This window comes from Henckelia pumila, chromosome 2 (genome assembly GCF_033568475.1).
Source record: "Henckelia pumila isolate YLH828 chromosome 2, ASM3356847v2, whole genome shotgun sequence".
In the NCBI taxonomy this organism is placed as follows: domain Eukaryota; kingdom Viridiplantae; phylum Streptophyta; class Magnoliopsida; order Lamiales; family Gesneriaceae; genus Henckelia; species Henckelia pumila.
This window is the reverse complement of record NC_133121.1, coordinates 129250244-129266096: the sequence shown is the minus strand read 5'-3', so window position 1 is coordinate 129266096 and position 15853 is coordinate 129250244. Positions and strand designations below refer to the sequence as shown.

The window sequence follows — 15853 nt, the reverse complement described above, 5'->3', positions numbered from 1 at the left end:
CGGTAACGTTAGACGCACCTCACCAATCCCATAACCATCAAAACCAGGTAATTCACAAGCATCATGTGTAACCAAAAATCAAACTAAAGCAACTATGTCATCTAACAGGGATTTCACAAGCATGCAATAATTTTATGTAGCAGTAGCACATATAACAATTCATGACTTCACTGTACAAATGCATCTCCATCAAAATTGTCATGAAATACTTGCACTACACTATAAGGCACCACTTAGTGAGAACGATAAGACATTAAATGCTCAATCATCCTTGTTTTGTCCAAAGCTTGGCTCGAATTCTATAAAAGATAGGGTCATGCATGCACTATTATCTTATGTATGTCGATCTATAGACTTTCTATTTATGCATCTTGCATGGTCCCATCAATGAGTCTAGCGGTGTTTAAAATCACAAATATTTAGATAAGAGCAAGAACAGAATAACATTTTGATTCAGGTGGCTCGACACTTCCTCACTGGAACCTCACTTGTACAGAGAAAACAATAAATCCACCAGAATCAGATAATTAACAAGATTACTTGAACTATATGACTACCTGAACTCTGCTATCTAATATAGAAACTCTAACACCAAACTGCACCATCCAAAATATAGGAGCCAATGTGGCCGAATCCTACATAAAAAACTTATGAGTCTAAAATTCAGGCGTGTTCGAAACTTGTCTAAATTCTAAAGTAAAAAGACTTCAAAATTTTCCCTATTATATTAGATTAGATCATTACGCTTCAACAGAACAATCAGTACTTGAGGTTAACAAATTGCTCTTATATACTTGAGAGAGAGAGAAAAAAAAAAAAAAAAAAAAAAGCGACGTAGTTACAAAATGTGAGAAAAACATATCCATTTACACAATAGGCAGAACAGAAATAACGAAGTTGTATCGAACAGTATGAACAATCTTGAATCTTCAAAATTCATAACGAACATTTAATTCAGGCTAAATCAAATTTGGTCTACAGTAAACAAAACAAAAACAATGGAAACCCTTCTAACGATTGATTAAATCTATCATCTACGATGATTTTCTCAGCGAAACGAAAGAACCATCGCGATTTAAAATTCCAATTTTCATCGGCCTTCCAAGTCCAAGAAACCATTTTTCAATATTTTTATGTCAAACTCAAAATCAAAATATGGTACTCCCTCCCACCCAACAAATTAAACCTACGACGTGTATTGTGTATAGAAGGGTTAATAAGTACTCCCTCCATCACACAATTAAGAAATTTTCACACGGATTAAGAAAAATATATTGGAAAAACAAATTTTATATAAACTTCATATTTTATTTTTATTCAATGTATTAAAAAATGATTGCGCAATTTTCAAGGTGTGTTAAAGAATTGTAAAAAAATATTACTAAATATGATATATGACTATATATTTGGGACAAAAAAAAAACGTGAAAAATATAATTGAGACGGAGGGAGTATTTCACACAAATTCACAAAGAAAGAATATTCTCCAAATTAATGGATGCCGATTCATTGATGGCGGTAAGAAGAAATTTTTTGGGAGAAAATGTAATATGTCATAGCATTGGGTTCACCAATTCCCTATGTTTATATTCGTTAGTTTTAGTTTTCGGTAATATCGAGGAGTTTATCACGTTAATAATTATTAACTTGTGAAAAAAAAGTTTTATTATACTTCTATGTTTTTTTTAAGCAAAATATGAAGTGAGTGAGAAGTTTAGTGGGATAGTGGATAGAAAAGTATAATTATGAAATAATATTTTTTTTATCCTCAAAGTAGTTAGTATAACATGCTCATCTTTTATATAATAGAATAGATTAATTTTAATTTTCAGTTTTACACAAGTATATATTGATTTTCTTACAATTTTTTTCATGAAGATTTTTTTTTTTTTTATAAATGATGAAATCCATTAATCAGTCAATAAGACATGGTTTACAGAAGGACCCGAAAACAAAGGACATGACTCCTTAAAATCTAAAATTGTCTCATGATATAAACCATGAGAAGCAAGAAGATGCACGACATGGTTGACAGTACGCCTACAAGCTTGGACGACAATTCAACGCACGCAAACTAGAGTTGAGAACAAAAGATATAACAAAGACATCCGGTGTATAAAGAGAAGGCTTTGAAATGGAATTGACCACGTTGATAGCATCTGATTCGATGATAATATCATTCCAAAGATAAGAGAAAACCACAACCATTTTTTCCTTGACAACCATCAATTCTGAAATAAAAGGCGAAAAGATCCATGCAGTAGTGTTGATATGTCATAAGTTATTAGCCGATATCTTATTTCTTTTTTAAAATATTTGATTTTAATATGACATGTCTTATTTTAAAAAAAAATTTGGTAGTTTTGTGGGTTGTTTTGTAATTTAGGATTAAATATTTAAAATTGATTTTAATATGATTAACTTTTTTGCAAATTGATAGTGTTGTGAATTTGTTAACATAACATCGCTTTGAAAAACTAAATAACATGGTACCTGTCTTACATGAGAAAAATGAAAAATTTAAAATGAGTTTAAAATATGTTACAATAAACTTCTATAGCAATTTGACATTTTCGTAAAGCGAGAACAAATACGAAGTAGCTCCTATAGGAACTCATTGTGCAATCGTGTAAGCACGGATCTGGGCTCGAGGCGTGACAGAGCCGTATCAAAGACGGTCACCAGCAAGAACCCCAAATGCGGGACAAAGTGTTATGTGTGTGGGAGTCACCACCTAAATTCCCGGATCGAAGGAAGCTGGTGGATCGAAAATGAAAGCTTTAAAATGAGACTAAAATAGGGTACAATGGACTTCTATAGCAAGTTGAATTAATCATACGAAGGCCCATTGTGCAGTTTGTACGGGCCTGAGGTCGAGGCGTGACATAAATAATTAAAATTAGAAAGAGGCAAATATCAGGAGCAAAATAACAATTTTTCATATTTTAAAATTACGCCATTATGGTTTCGGCCCCTTCAAGGTGGACAACTCCGCCGCACGTCGATCAATTAAATTGGTACATAAGATTGGTGCGCACGTCTATCAACACATTTAATCCCAACCATGTCTCCATATGTCTATGTTAAATAAAAAATACTTTAAAAATTTTGTATTTTTTTTTTCTATACATGATATTTACTTATTTTGGACAAATATTTTATACCATATATTATTTGGAGTAGCCCAAAGGTTGATGGATTTTATAACTCTTAAACCACTTTGTTATACAATAATCATAAATCATTCCGTTTCATACCCAACACTAATGATTAATCCAACGCACATTTCATACCCAGCATTCGTTCGTGCTTTGTCTTTCATCTAAAGTCCAAATTCAAAATTCATATAACTGCAGCAGATGGCTGGCCTGTAATTCAAGAATCTAGCCATTAACTTGGAAGAAAGAAAATATGGCTAATTTAATTGCAAAATCTGCAGAAGATGATGGAGTATGAATTAAGAAGGTGATTCACTAGGAAAAGTGTTCGCTTTTTTTTGTATTTCAGACGGTGCCCTTCAAACTTCAACTGTTCAAATTCAAAATATTGTCCTTAATTAAATGATAGATTGATTAATTTAGTTACCGTTGCTTTCTTTTTTCTCCCCGAGTATTTTCACCGTATCTTTTCCAACGGTTCGCTCTACTTTTTTGCCAAGAAAACTTTATATGCATGCAGCATAGAATCAGTCAAAGTTCCGATACACACAAATATTCATCTCCTATTCTACTTGAAAAATTATTGCTTTCTTGTTTAGATATCCGAATTCAGTAAACTACAAGAATCAAGATCAAGAATGGACAGCAGCACTTCAACTAGTGATGAAAATGGCTACTTGGGATATCAGCATTCACCTTCTTCCATGGATCAAACCTCGATTTTTTCGATTCAGAGTAGCGACTCTTTTGCACATTGTAGGACTAATTCCGAAACTTCGGCCTTCTCAGAGCAAACAGATGATTACAGCTTTGCAGAGACATCCTCTCCATTCTCTTGGCAGGGCGGCTTTAAATCTCCGGTCCGAGGGAAACTTTCGAGATTAAGCATGGCGCAGCATAAAGATGGAAAGGATGAGGAGATAATGGATTTAGGTGACTTTCCTTTGTACACATTTTGTAGCTAAATGTTTGAAAATCACATCAAGTATAGTTTATAAATTTTTGTGTAGTTAAGTAATATATGGATGGTATTTTACAATTTTTCTAATGCAGAACTGGAATTGATGAAGGAGAGATTTTCAAAACTGTTGTTAGGTGAAGACATGTCTGGAAGTGGCAAAGGAGTCTGCACTGCTGTCTCAATCTCAAATGCTATAACCAATCTTTATGGTATATATGTTTTGTGTCATATGTTGCCCCCACGACGAATTTTCGAGACCAGTCTGGATAATCTGATGTTAATGTTTGTTTCTAAAATGTGCAGCTTCTGTATTTGGTCAACACCAGAGATTAGAGCCACTGAGTGTTGAAAAGAAGTTAATGTGGAACAGAGAAATGAACTGCCTTTTATCTCTGTGTGATTACATAGTGGAATTTACTCCCACGTTGCAACATTTTAAAGATGGAACTACTTTAGAGGTAAAAAATGTTTCAACTTCTTTTGGCAAAATTTTCATTTCATTTTTATTCCATGTTCCACTTGGTTTTTATTCCATTTTAACTTACAGGTGATGACTAGCAGCCCAAGATCAGATATTCATCTCAATCTCCCAGCCTTGAAAAAGCTTGATGGAATGCTCCAGGTGAGCGAAAAAACAACAGAAATTCGATTTGTTGCTAATAGTTATGGTTGTAACATACTATGGAACAATTTTGTGTGACAGAATATGTTGGAAAGTTTTAGAAAGACTGAATTTTGGTACGCGGAAAAGGGCAGCATGTCGGGGAATTCGACTCAGTTCGGATCGTTCAGAAGATCGTTTCAGCAACAGGCTCAGCGGAAGGAGGAGAAATGGTGGCTTCCTGTTCCTTGCGTCCCCCCAGAGGGCCTCTCCGAGAAATATACCAAGATTTTGTGCCAGAAGCGCGACTGCGCGAACCAAATTCACAAAGCCGCAATGGCCATTAACAGTAATATTCTTGCCGAAATGCACGTCCCAGAGTCATACACGGCTTCCCTCCCTAAGGTAGCTGTTAGTTCTGTTCCGTGACAATCCACAAACGGTAGCCTTTTCACATTTTCACCTCGTTTTTTCGTGAACTTAGAGTGGGAAAGCGAGCTTAGGAGATGCAATCTACCGATACATGTGCAACGTGGAGACGTTTTCGCCCAATCACCTTATTGACTCACTCAACATAGCCTCGGAGCACGAGGCCCTCGAGTTAGTGGACAAGGTCGAAGCCTCGATGTACACGTGGCGACGAAAAGCATGCATGGCTCACTCAAAATCCTCATGGGACTTGGTTAAAGACCTCATGTCGGACGTCGATAGGAGTGACAAGAACCATGTCTTGGCAGAAAGAGCAGAAACCTTGCTGTTATGCTTAAAACAAAGATATCCCGCGCTCTCACAAACTTCATTAGACACAAGCAAAATCCAATATAACAAGGTGATAGGGATCGATCGATACTAGGGAATTAATTATCCAAAATTGGTGTATTGTACAGATTTAATATGGAATTTGGTTTGTGCAGGATGTGGGACAGGCTGTTTTGGAGAGCTATTCAAGAGTGTTGGAGGGCTTAGCATTCAACATTGTTTCTTGGATCGAGGATGTACTCTTTGTGCATGAATCCATGAGAGACAGAGATAATTAGCTCATTCTAGTTTATGATTCAGGGTTTTATGTAGCAGAACACAACATGCTTGCATGGGGGATCAAATTTTTGTATGCATATCAGTTATTTTTTAAGAGTATCTTGTATGCTGTTCAAAAACTGCGTATTATCTTTCCAATTCAGTTCTTTTTCCGAACCCTGTGTTTGGGGGAGTTAAAAATGGGATTTTGATTTATATTTGCAACTGGAATTGGATTTTGAATCGATGGATTTAGAATTACATTTTGGTGTTTTACAAATATTATTAATAAGAAAACTGATCTGTACAATCATTTTTTTGTCTCACAAAGAAATATGTGTCATATAGACTTTAATTATTCGTAGGATTTGAATCAAGAATATAAGTATGATAGAAATACAATAATTTAATATTTTATAACCATGATTTATTATTGATCAAGAGCAACTCACAGTCACAGTAGTTTTTCCTTCTTTATATATATATTTCTCCAACTAGGGCAACCAGTATACATTTTGACTATTGTTTTGCTTTAACATGAAAATAAGATTTTGAGGATGTTGGCATATGAATAGTGTCTATATATCAAAATCCACGGTTCATATTTTGTGTTCATACGATATGTTCCTATCAATCGGACATATATAGGTAGTGTTTGGCAGACATTCTAAAAAAAAAATTAAGTACTTCCTTCAAGCTCTACAAAAAACTACCATAACATGAAACTGAATCCTTAAAAATAGATTATAAATTATAAGACAATATAGTTTTGTGATTGTGCTTTATATCAAATCAAAATATATCGTTGTGCACGATTCAAGAATCAGATCGGAATACATTCAACTTGAAAAAGAGAAAAAAGCTCCTCATTTCTTTAGAAATTAGTGCTATTATTCTTCTGTCAAGAACAGAGACTCTGAAGTCCGAACTCAAAATCCAAGATAATCTGTCTGCCACAACATCCCAAACCTTCTCCATCTCTCTACTCAAAATCTTGTCTTCTTCCCAAGCTAACCTCGGAAGAAATCCAGTAAATTAGTAAAATATCCACCAATTCCAACGTAAAGAAGTTTTTGTTCTTGCCCGTGAGTTTAAATCTTCCGACGTCCAAGAAAATAATCAGTCACAGACACACACTTCAGAGTAAATTTACTTCCTTTTGTGTGTAGAATCCGAAATTTCTTATTATATTCTGCAACTTGAAGAACAAAAGAAGTTTCAACCTCACCTAAAGTGAGCTTGCAATACTATTTTTGTTGTTTCCATATCTGGGGAAGAATGGCAATGCATTAAGTTCTCACCTTAATTCTCAATTTCGGCTACTCTTTTTCCATCCAATTGAAGCCCGCCGGTAATTTAGAAACCAACTTGACGCATTTTATGAAGAATATTCGAGATTTGAAAGAACTCACTGGAAATTATCTTGATGAGAGCGTAAAGTTGGAGTCTTTGAACAAATATGTGGTGAAACTTGAGTGAAAACAAGACTTTTACGCTGGGGTTCTTCACCCTGAATGATGACGTCAACTGATTTTAGCCTCTTAGGCATTTGGTATGTTTCAATTCCCATTTGAACGTACGTTTGGGTAGCGAATCAGGAAAAAATCCATAAAAAAAATTGACGTCGACTAGTGCAGAGATCACTGAAAATGGGAAGTTAGCTGTGGGAGACGAGCAATGCTGAAAAGGGAAGTTATTTAAAGATTCCCGACGTGCATGTACTTGACGGCGCTGCAAAGGCTTTCTTCTTGGAAGAGTTCCATTGATCCAGCTCCAGGAAGATATTTCTTGCGGTTAAATCCTCCTAATTATGGTGAGATTGCTCTCTTAACAATATTGATAATGTGTATGAATATTGGTCTACTGGGAATTGGAATGGAAATGCATTTGTTGCGGTTCCTGAGATGACAATTCCTTACATATATAGATTTGAATTTTTGAATCCTTTCCCTACAAATGCAACTTTTGGATTCACTGAGGTACCATTAGAGAGCGGCGTAAAACCTCCCTTAACTAGGTTCTCTTGGACCATCTGGGGCAGTTGAGGCGATTTACATGGTCCCAAGATAGAGTGAAACCTGGAACATGTTTTGGTCACAGCCCGAGAATCAATGCAAACTATGTGGACTGTGGAAATAGGATTTTGTTATGCTAATATGTTTAGTCCTTGTCTGTGTTTGGAGGGTTTTAATCCGGTGAACAGGGTTTCATGGGAAAAGGAATATTTTTCCTAGGGTTGTCACCGGGAAGGCTATGAGAGTTGTAGTAAGAATGATGAGTTTGAAGAAGTTGGGCTGGTGAGCTATGAAAGAACATCGGTGGTATCATTCAGTGGGACCAAGAGTGAGTGCGAGAATGCGTGTCTTGAAAATTGTTCTTGCATTGGTATATTTCATAATGCGAAGAATAAATTGTGCAAGAAATTATTTGGTTCTCTTTTGAACCTGCATAATCTTATTTCTGGCAGCACTATTCAGGATAAATTATATTTGAGAGTACAGAGCATTGGAGCCAGCAAAAAGAACAAGAAGAAGACGACTTTCTTGGTATGGATGCTTTGTATCCTTATTATATTCTTGTTATTTGTGTGTAGATGGATGGTTAAACGAAGGAAAGGAGAAGAAGATTGTGTGTTTCATTTCACAAATCTGAGGGTGTTCTCTTACAAAAAGCTTCATGTTGCGACTAAAGGATTTTCTGAGAAGCTTGGGCATGGAGGGTTTGGGGTATTTTTGTCGTGGTGTATTATTGGATTCTTCCCCTGTGGCAGTGAAGAGACGTGGAAGACCTGGCAGTGACGAGAAGGAGTTTCGAGCAACGGTGTGTACTACAGGAAATATTCAGCATGTTAATCTGGTCCGATTAAGAGGATTTTTTTTCTGAAGATTCCCATCGTCTCCTAGTTTATGATTGCATGCCAATGGACCTCTTAGCTGTACCTAAAACTGAATGGTCAGAACCTGAGTTGTGATGTTAGGTTTTGTATCGCTAATTGGGACGGCAAGAGGCATCGCCTATTTACATGAAGAGTGTCGAAGTTGTATCATATATTGCGATATAAAGCCCGATAATATCTTATTGGATGAAGATTTATCCGTCAAGGTTTCTGATTTCGGGTTGGCAAAACTTATTGTTGGAGACTTCAGCGGAGTCTTGGTGACAATGCGGGGAACATGGGGGTATGTTGCGCCTGAGTGGATCTCTGGTGTGGCTATTACTACTAAAGCCGATGTTTTTAGCTATGGGATGATGTTGTTTGAGTTGATAGGTGCTCGTTGCAACGTGGAGGGGCCACCCTCGGGTGGTGGAGTTGTTGAGGGTGAAATGGAGAAATGGTTTTTCTCACCATGAGCGGCACGCCAAATAATTAAGGAAAACCTGGCGACTGTCATTGATGAGAGGCTCGAGGTTCTTGTAATAAGGTAAAGGCAGAGATAATTGGATTGGTTGCTGTTTGGGGCATTCAAGATGAGGGGTCTACAAGGCCTACAATGGGAATGGTGATGAAAATATTGGAAGGAGTGGTGGAAGTGACTGTCCCGCCGGCCCCAAAACTGTTTCAAGCCTTGGTTTCTGGCGAGTCATTGCAAGGGGTGGGGGCGGATCCAAGAACATGGTAATGAAGGAACATGCTGGAAGTTTTCATGACATTTTCTCGATCTCCATGGAATCCAAGGCTACATATCCGATGTAGCTTCTTTTTTATTTGCCAGTCATGTCGAAGTCACATTCACAGGCATTTTCAAAGGGGTAAGTAATAAGTTGGTTAATCTCATTGATTTTCTGCTTTATACTTATCCATATATGTCGTGGTTTTATTTTATTTTATCCTCTAGCTCTGTTAAAGACAACCAATAATATATTAATACTGAGCTTATCTTGGGAATTTAGACCGTGTCAATGGATAAAATTGCACAATCAATAGCCTTGTGGGCATGAGTAAAGAGTTATTTCTGTAAACTATCGAAACTATTTCTTCAAGTCTTTATTTTTTTTTTCATCCTCAATGAATTTTTACTTGACTTTGCCTCATTATGTCCACCTACGCATTCTTTCAGAAGCTTGCACCACCTGCAATTCAAGTGAAAAAATGTCGTGAAGGGGTTAAAACTTAAAACTAGGTGATGCTTTGTCCATCAGAAAATGTGTATTTTTTTTATGTTGAATCATATCATAGGAATCAACATCAGAATATTACCTCTTCATCCCAATTTGTTTTCCACACGATAACTAAAAGAATCGTAGTTTGCAGAAAAGTTCCAAATATCATACCCATCCAAATTCCCTGTAAGCAACCATCTGCGATAAGTAAATTTTGCACACCCAAAAACACTAATTTGCTGACGATTTTTATCTGTACTTAATTTATTTGTTTGCTTTCTGTGGATATTCTTATGTTATGATTCAATTCACATGCATGACCAGTCCTGCTGAGTGGAATAAAGATCCATGTATTACCTTCACTCCTAGATCAGTTTTGTAACCCAGAAGAAATCCGATTGGGAGTCCTATGATGTAATAACAAAACATGTTAATGCAAGCCACGAGTCCTTGCCATCCTCCCCCTACAGCAACTCCTGGATAAACAACATTTTCCCTATCATGTTAGAATCTTTAAATAAATGTTCCAGATATATATCTATTATTATGATTATCACAATATAACTGGCGTTAAACCTGAAATCACTGGCTGAATGCTATTCAGTACCAGGGTTATAGCTAAAAGGTGTGCTAAATCAGATACTGCCTTTTGCATTTTTACGCTGCTGGTAAAAAGGATGGCAAAGTGGTCTTTCGTTGCCATTATTATCACCATGCTCAGGAGACCTATGAGTGCAGATTCGGCTACAGTGACGATGACTGAGAACTTGGCAGCTCGAGGACGTCCTGATCCAAGCTCATTTGACACGCGAACACTGGAGTAAATATAGGAAGAAATGAAGAAGAATGACATTAATTGATTCAGGTTAGAAGAATGTATTTCTTTATTCCCCCCTCATTTTTACCTTATTGCTGCATTAATCCCAATGAACAGCATACCTTCCCATCCATTCAGGTTCATGCTGAATACGAGAAATAAATTGGTGATATATTAGATATCCGATTAAAAAATAAAATAAAATTCAAGTTTCACCCTCCAAAATTCATTGAGTTGATCCTCTCCGCCCTTCTCCTCGTATCTATTACACGAGTCTTAGGTCCCCATATGCTAGTATTATCTTGTATTGCTATTTCAAATGGTAAATGGGATCAGGAAGTACTGGTGCATAATAACATTGATTAAACTTTGAGCGGAGCGAATACGTGATATACCTTATAGAAAGGGATCCAACAGCCAGGACAGGATCCTCTAGATGTCCAGTGAGAACTATTATACTCATAAAATACCATATCTCTAAGCAAATCATAATGGCCGAGGCCATCGAAAGCTTTGCAAATCCCCATATATCCTTAAAAGCAAGCCACGACAATCCACTCCAACTATCTTGACACCACCCAACTATGTACACAACCTGAGCTAGAGCAATACCCCATGCTGATACATCATAGGCTGCTGCTGCACCAGCCAAACCCCATTCAAATACCTTAACAAACAAAAGCAACAACCCTATGTGCAAGATAAAGGCCACAAAACCAACCCATGCTAGAGTCGCCACCTTACTTTGAGCTTGCAGGAACTTCTGTGTAGGAAAGTTAATGGCGAGTGAAAACATTTGTGGAATGATTTTTATCGAAAAATTTCCTGCTATTTCGGCAATGTCGTGTCTTTGTCCCAGTAGCTTTAGCACTGGTGTGGCATAAATATAGAGTGGTGAAAGACAGAAACAAGCCGTTGTGAGTATTATCCATGATCTTTGCATGTAAATTCCCATCATTTCTGTTTCTCCAGCTCCATACGCCTGTCCACATAACGTCTCGAGTGCACTAGCCATACCAAGCTGTTAGACCAATAAGACATGATATGAAAAGCTTTGATGTTGATATCTTAAGATTCAGGTAGATCTGGAATCCATAGAGGGGGTGAACCTGGGGCAAGGGAGGTGAGGTGGGATGACCGGATAGATATCAGGGGATAAAACTTGAAATCCTTGAAAAGTTATACATAAATTTTCATAAATTATTTTCCTTGGATACAATCAGGCCCCGTTGTCCTACTGTTGCTTTGAATTACTGAAAGTTTGAAAGATAGTAAGCTTACCATGAGTCCGAAGGATAAGTTTGCAATTACTGATAAACAGATAGCGACTGCAGATAGCTCTACATCCCCTATGTGCCCCACAAAGATGCTAGTGAAAGAATTGATGCCATAATTGCACAAAATATTGAAGGCAATAGGAGCTGCAATTGCCCATAGCTTGATGGATTCTATGTTTATCACATTTTTCACGTCCTCGTAACTTCTTACAGGAGGATAATCGCCTCCCTCCTCATTTGCTAACAAGGTGGTTGGTGCCTCGTGGAGCAACGCCTTTTCATCTAAGTTTGGTTTATTGAAAAAAGTTGGTTGTTCCAATTCCAAGACAGCCATTTGACTCGTAGACAGGTCCAATGGCAACGATGCTGTTGAAGAGGCTGAGCCATTGCTTCCCAATGCCCCTCCTCCATTTTTTTCCGTGTCACCCGCAATCTTTACACCTTGTGCTACACCCCAATGCACAGCATTGATATTAGATAGATAAATTGATTTAATTAGTAGAATGTGCTTCCTTTTTCCGAATCTTTTTTCTTGTTCATCCTTTTTTCTTAGTTCTTTTATTTGGGGTTATGGTCATCTGAGTTGTATCATCTTATATATGCTTGATAATAGGAGATTTTGACTAGTGGTAGTTAATTCTGTTACATTGTTAGCTATGGAGAGAATGGACAAGACAGAGACTTGTTCTTGACCTTAGAATATAGTTTTTACTAAATTTCGTCTCTTTTTTGGGGCGTGGAGAATCAATGGTTCCTTGTTGAGTATTGAGTTTGCGTTCTTTTTTAAACTTTTGTATTCGAAAATATACCAATTTTTTGAAAATATGATATAATGAGAGTTATTTCGAACTAAATTTATGGAATATAGACGGAAATATAGAAAATAATAATATACTAGTAAATTTGGCACACGCTAAGTAACGAAATATTTTCTGCTACGATCACTTTCTTATTACTTCTGATCAACATGTTATTGAGAAAAAAATCATTTGAAAAATTAGAAGTCAAATGAAAAATATGATGAAATTGAAAATTTGTGAGAATAATTGGAGTTAGTGTCTAGTGGGTTAGTTAATTGATTTTTTTTTGTTTAAAAAAATGTGGAAGAAGACGTGGGCGGGTAGTGGGGTAATAAGTGAAAATGTGGAGTAAGATTGGAGGAATGAAGAATAAAATATTAGATGGAAACAAATACATAAAATGATCAAAAAAACATGATGTCTGTATATTAGACTAAAAAAAGCGATTTTTAAAAAGCTCTCAACTTTTATAAGATAGTATAGATGATACGATAAAGATATTCGAAACGGCCACTTAGAATCAGTATGGATATAATGTTATAACTTTTAAAAAGGTTAAATAAGTTGAATTTTTTAGTTAATTGCTTTTATTAAAAAATATATATAAGTGATTTTGGCTTTTGCATTAATGTTGAAAGTCTTTTTTTAAAATATAAAGCTATAAATTCTAACAGAGCACTTTTTTTTTTTTAATGAACAGAGCACTTTTTTAAGTGTTTGTTAAAACAATTTTGTAACATTTTAATTTTAAGAAAAGTGTTTTTTTTTTCCAAAAAAAAATGTTCTTAGTCTCTTAAGTTACGAAACAAACTGGCTCTAAATGATATCTGTTTTAAATATTTTAGAAATTGGGCAAATAAAAAATACTAAAAAGAGAGTGATTAAGATTTTAAAAAAAATTATTAATGAGAGTTTCTTTGAAGTGAACTTATGGCCCGTTGTGGGTTATATGCCATACACGAAAAATAATGATATATGACAATCACTCAATAGTGTTTGGAAAATGAAATACTTGAATGTGGAAAAGATTGTATTACAATTACAATAAATTGAACAATACAATAATAGATCCTGAAAAAATTAAATAAATCGAAACTAAACCGAGGACTGTAATAAACTACGGTTTTCTTAAAACATATTCTTCTCCTTCTACGGTGTTTCAAGGTTCACCGTAGACGATTGTTTTCCAGGACACAACGGTGATACCTGCAACAACTTAGCACAAAGTTCGATACAGGTGAACTGAACAGTACCTGAACTTTATCAATACTTGGAGAGGAATAAGACAGACAAAAACCGAGAGAAGAAGTGGAGAGAATAGTGAAGAAACTTTGAATTTCAACTTATGAATTTTTGAAATGAAATGATTTTTATTTATTAGAAAAGAAACGACCATTCAGTATGTCAAGGGTCAGTGCCTTTTCGATATATCAAAGGTTATTTGAGTCTTCAGAAAAGGTTATTAACCTTTCAGAAACCTAAAGGTTATTGACCTTTCAAAAATCTAAAGGTCACTGGCATTTCAGAAGCCCAAAGATTATATAACTTTTTTATTATTTTCATTCAATTAAATATAACAAATAGTACTTATCTAAAAAAATTTATAAATCGGACACATTTAAAAATAGAGTGTGACTACTTTTTTTCTCTTAATTAGAGTGTTCGTCAAACCAAACTCGTGGATCGTTTAGACTTGTATTTACAATGAAATCAATATTTTTGACATAAAAAATAGTATTTTTCATGGATTGAATCGAATATGAGATCCGTCTTACGAAATTGTTTCCTCGGATGAAACAAATCTCACACGTTCCTCATTCTCATTAGGAATTCATATCTAATCTCAAAGCTAAAAACTTTGAGGTCAAATATCCAAACAAGAAAAACACGCAAACACACACGTAAATACAACTTATTTGTGTTTCCAAGTTCACCTTCGCACCAAAAAAAAAAATGAAAAATAAAAAATAAAAAAAGGAAAAGGAAAAGGAAAAGGGAAAAAAGTATCATGTGTTTTCCAAAAGCCAATTACGAAATTAATAGCATGGCGTCACTCTTGCCTTTGAGGATGGCTCAACGCAAGCTCGATTATGCTAATCTTGTTTTGCAATAAGCTAATCTTGTTTTTTAATTTTTTTTATTTCAAAAAAATATTATTGTCTTTATTTATTTGAATTTTTTTAATTATTTTCGAAACTACCTTTATTTATTTACTTATTTTGTTCGAGCTCAACACAAATAACACATTTTTCATAGTAAACTTATAAGAGATATCATGGTTCATAAAAATTATCAGAATCAGATGTTGTCACTAGGTGTTACAACATCCTACACAACATGCAGCGGAAATATTAAAACGTGAATAGTAACAACAAACTAACAGTAAAAATACTCAAGAGTAAATATGCACAAGTACTAAAGTAATAAAAGGTTGCGCATACAAATATATTCAGATGTTGTCACTAGGTGTTGACAACATCTTCAATAACACCTTGATTACCATGCATCAGAATTTTTGAAAGCATGAATGAAATAGATAAGCAACCAAACAAATCAGACTCAAATATTTAAGCAAGAGTATAAAATACTCTTGCAGCGCCTCAGGGCAAAACTTTCATTAGAAAATAATCAAAGAGTTTTACAAACCCTAAAACTAGTGAATTATTGTAAAAATCAATTTTTTCAAAACATGTGAGAAAATAAAGAATAAAACAAATAAACCAACTCCTAAAAGTCTACTGAAGGTAGACAAGAAAATCAAGAGAATAGAGTTGGCCCTAGATGCCAAAACACGAGAGCAAAAAGGCTTTCAATCTTCGATCTTCAATCCTCAATCAACATGCTCTCAAACTCTTCACGGCATCTACAGAAAATAACTTCAACAAATAGACAAGGACTCTTCAATGTGAAAGCACTCCAGAAAGTCGACTTCCTTGTCTTCTACACTTAAGCTCTCTCGTCTCTCTCTTTTATTTTGTACGTTCAAATTCTCATCAGCAGCTTGATCTATATTTTCTGCGCTCTCTCATTTTTTCTCCAAGCCGCCTGATCTCTACACTCTTTCTTCTATTTAAGCGTGTCAACTTATCTCCAAAAAGTCTTGATCTTGTTTCCTTAATTC

At 35.4% G+C, this 15853-nt stretch overlaps 3 protein-coding genes across 3 annotated transcripts; 2 read left to right on the top strand and 1 right to left on the bottom strand.

The window, feature by feature from the left end:
• Window positions 1-3796: 3796 nt before the first annotated feature.
• LOC140881597 (rop guanine nucleotide exchange factor 3-like) lies at window positions 3797-5773 on the top strand. Its single transcript, XM_073287029.1, has 7 exons — window positions 3797-4091; window positions 4212-4328; window positions 4423-4577; window positions 4667-4741; window positions 4823-5125; window positions 5205-5549; window positions 5635-5773. The coding sequence occupies exons 1-7, from the start codon at window positions 3797-3799 to the stop codon at window positions 5755-5757; spliced, it is 1413 nt and encodes a 470-aa protein (XP_073143130.1). The 3' UTR covers window positions 5758-5773.
• Window positions 5774-6657: 884 nt separating this feature from the next.
• Window positions 6658-12276, top strand: LOC140881595 (G-type lectin S-receptor-like serine/threonine-protein kinase SD2-2). The gene is given in 12 exon segments (XM_073287027.1): window positions 6658-7565; window positions 7568-7756; window positions 7759-7805; window positions 7808-7867; window positions 7870-8472; window positions 8474-8608; window positions 8610-8671; window positions 8673-8727; window positions 8729-9140; window positions 9143-9487; window positions 10443-10703; window positions 12146-12276. Coding segments are annotated over 10 exon segments (1890 nt in total). The 5' UTR covers window positions 6658-7453; the 3' UTR covers window positions 9358-9487; window positions 10443-10703; window positions 12146-12276.
• On the bottom strand, window positions 9551-12555 carry LOC140881596 (protein DETOXIFICATION 34-like). Its single transcript, XM_073287028.1, has 7 exons — window positions 11937-12555; window positions 11051-11676; window positions 10744-10800; window positions 10415-10653; window positions 10196-10314; window positions 9936-10022; window positions 9551-9808 (listed from the first exon to the last, which is right to left on the bottom strand). Exons 1-7 carry the CDS (start codon window positions 12264-12266, stop codon window positions 9770-9772), a joined length of 1497 nt encoding a protein of 498 aa, XP_073143129.1. The 5' UTR covers window positions 12267-12555; the 3' UTR covers window positions 9551-9769.
• Between the last annotated feature and the right edge of the window lie 3298 nt (window positions 12556-15853).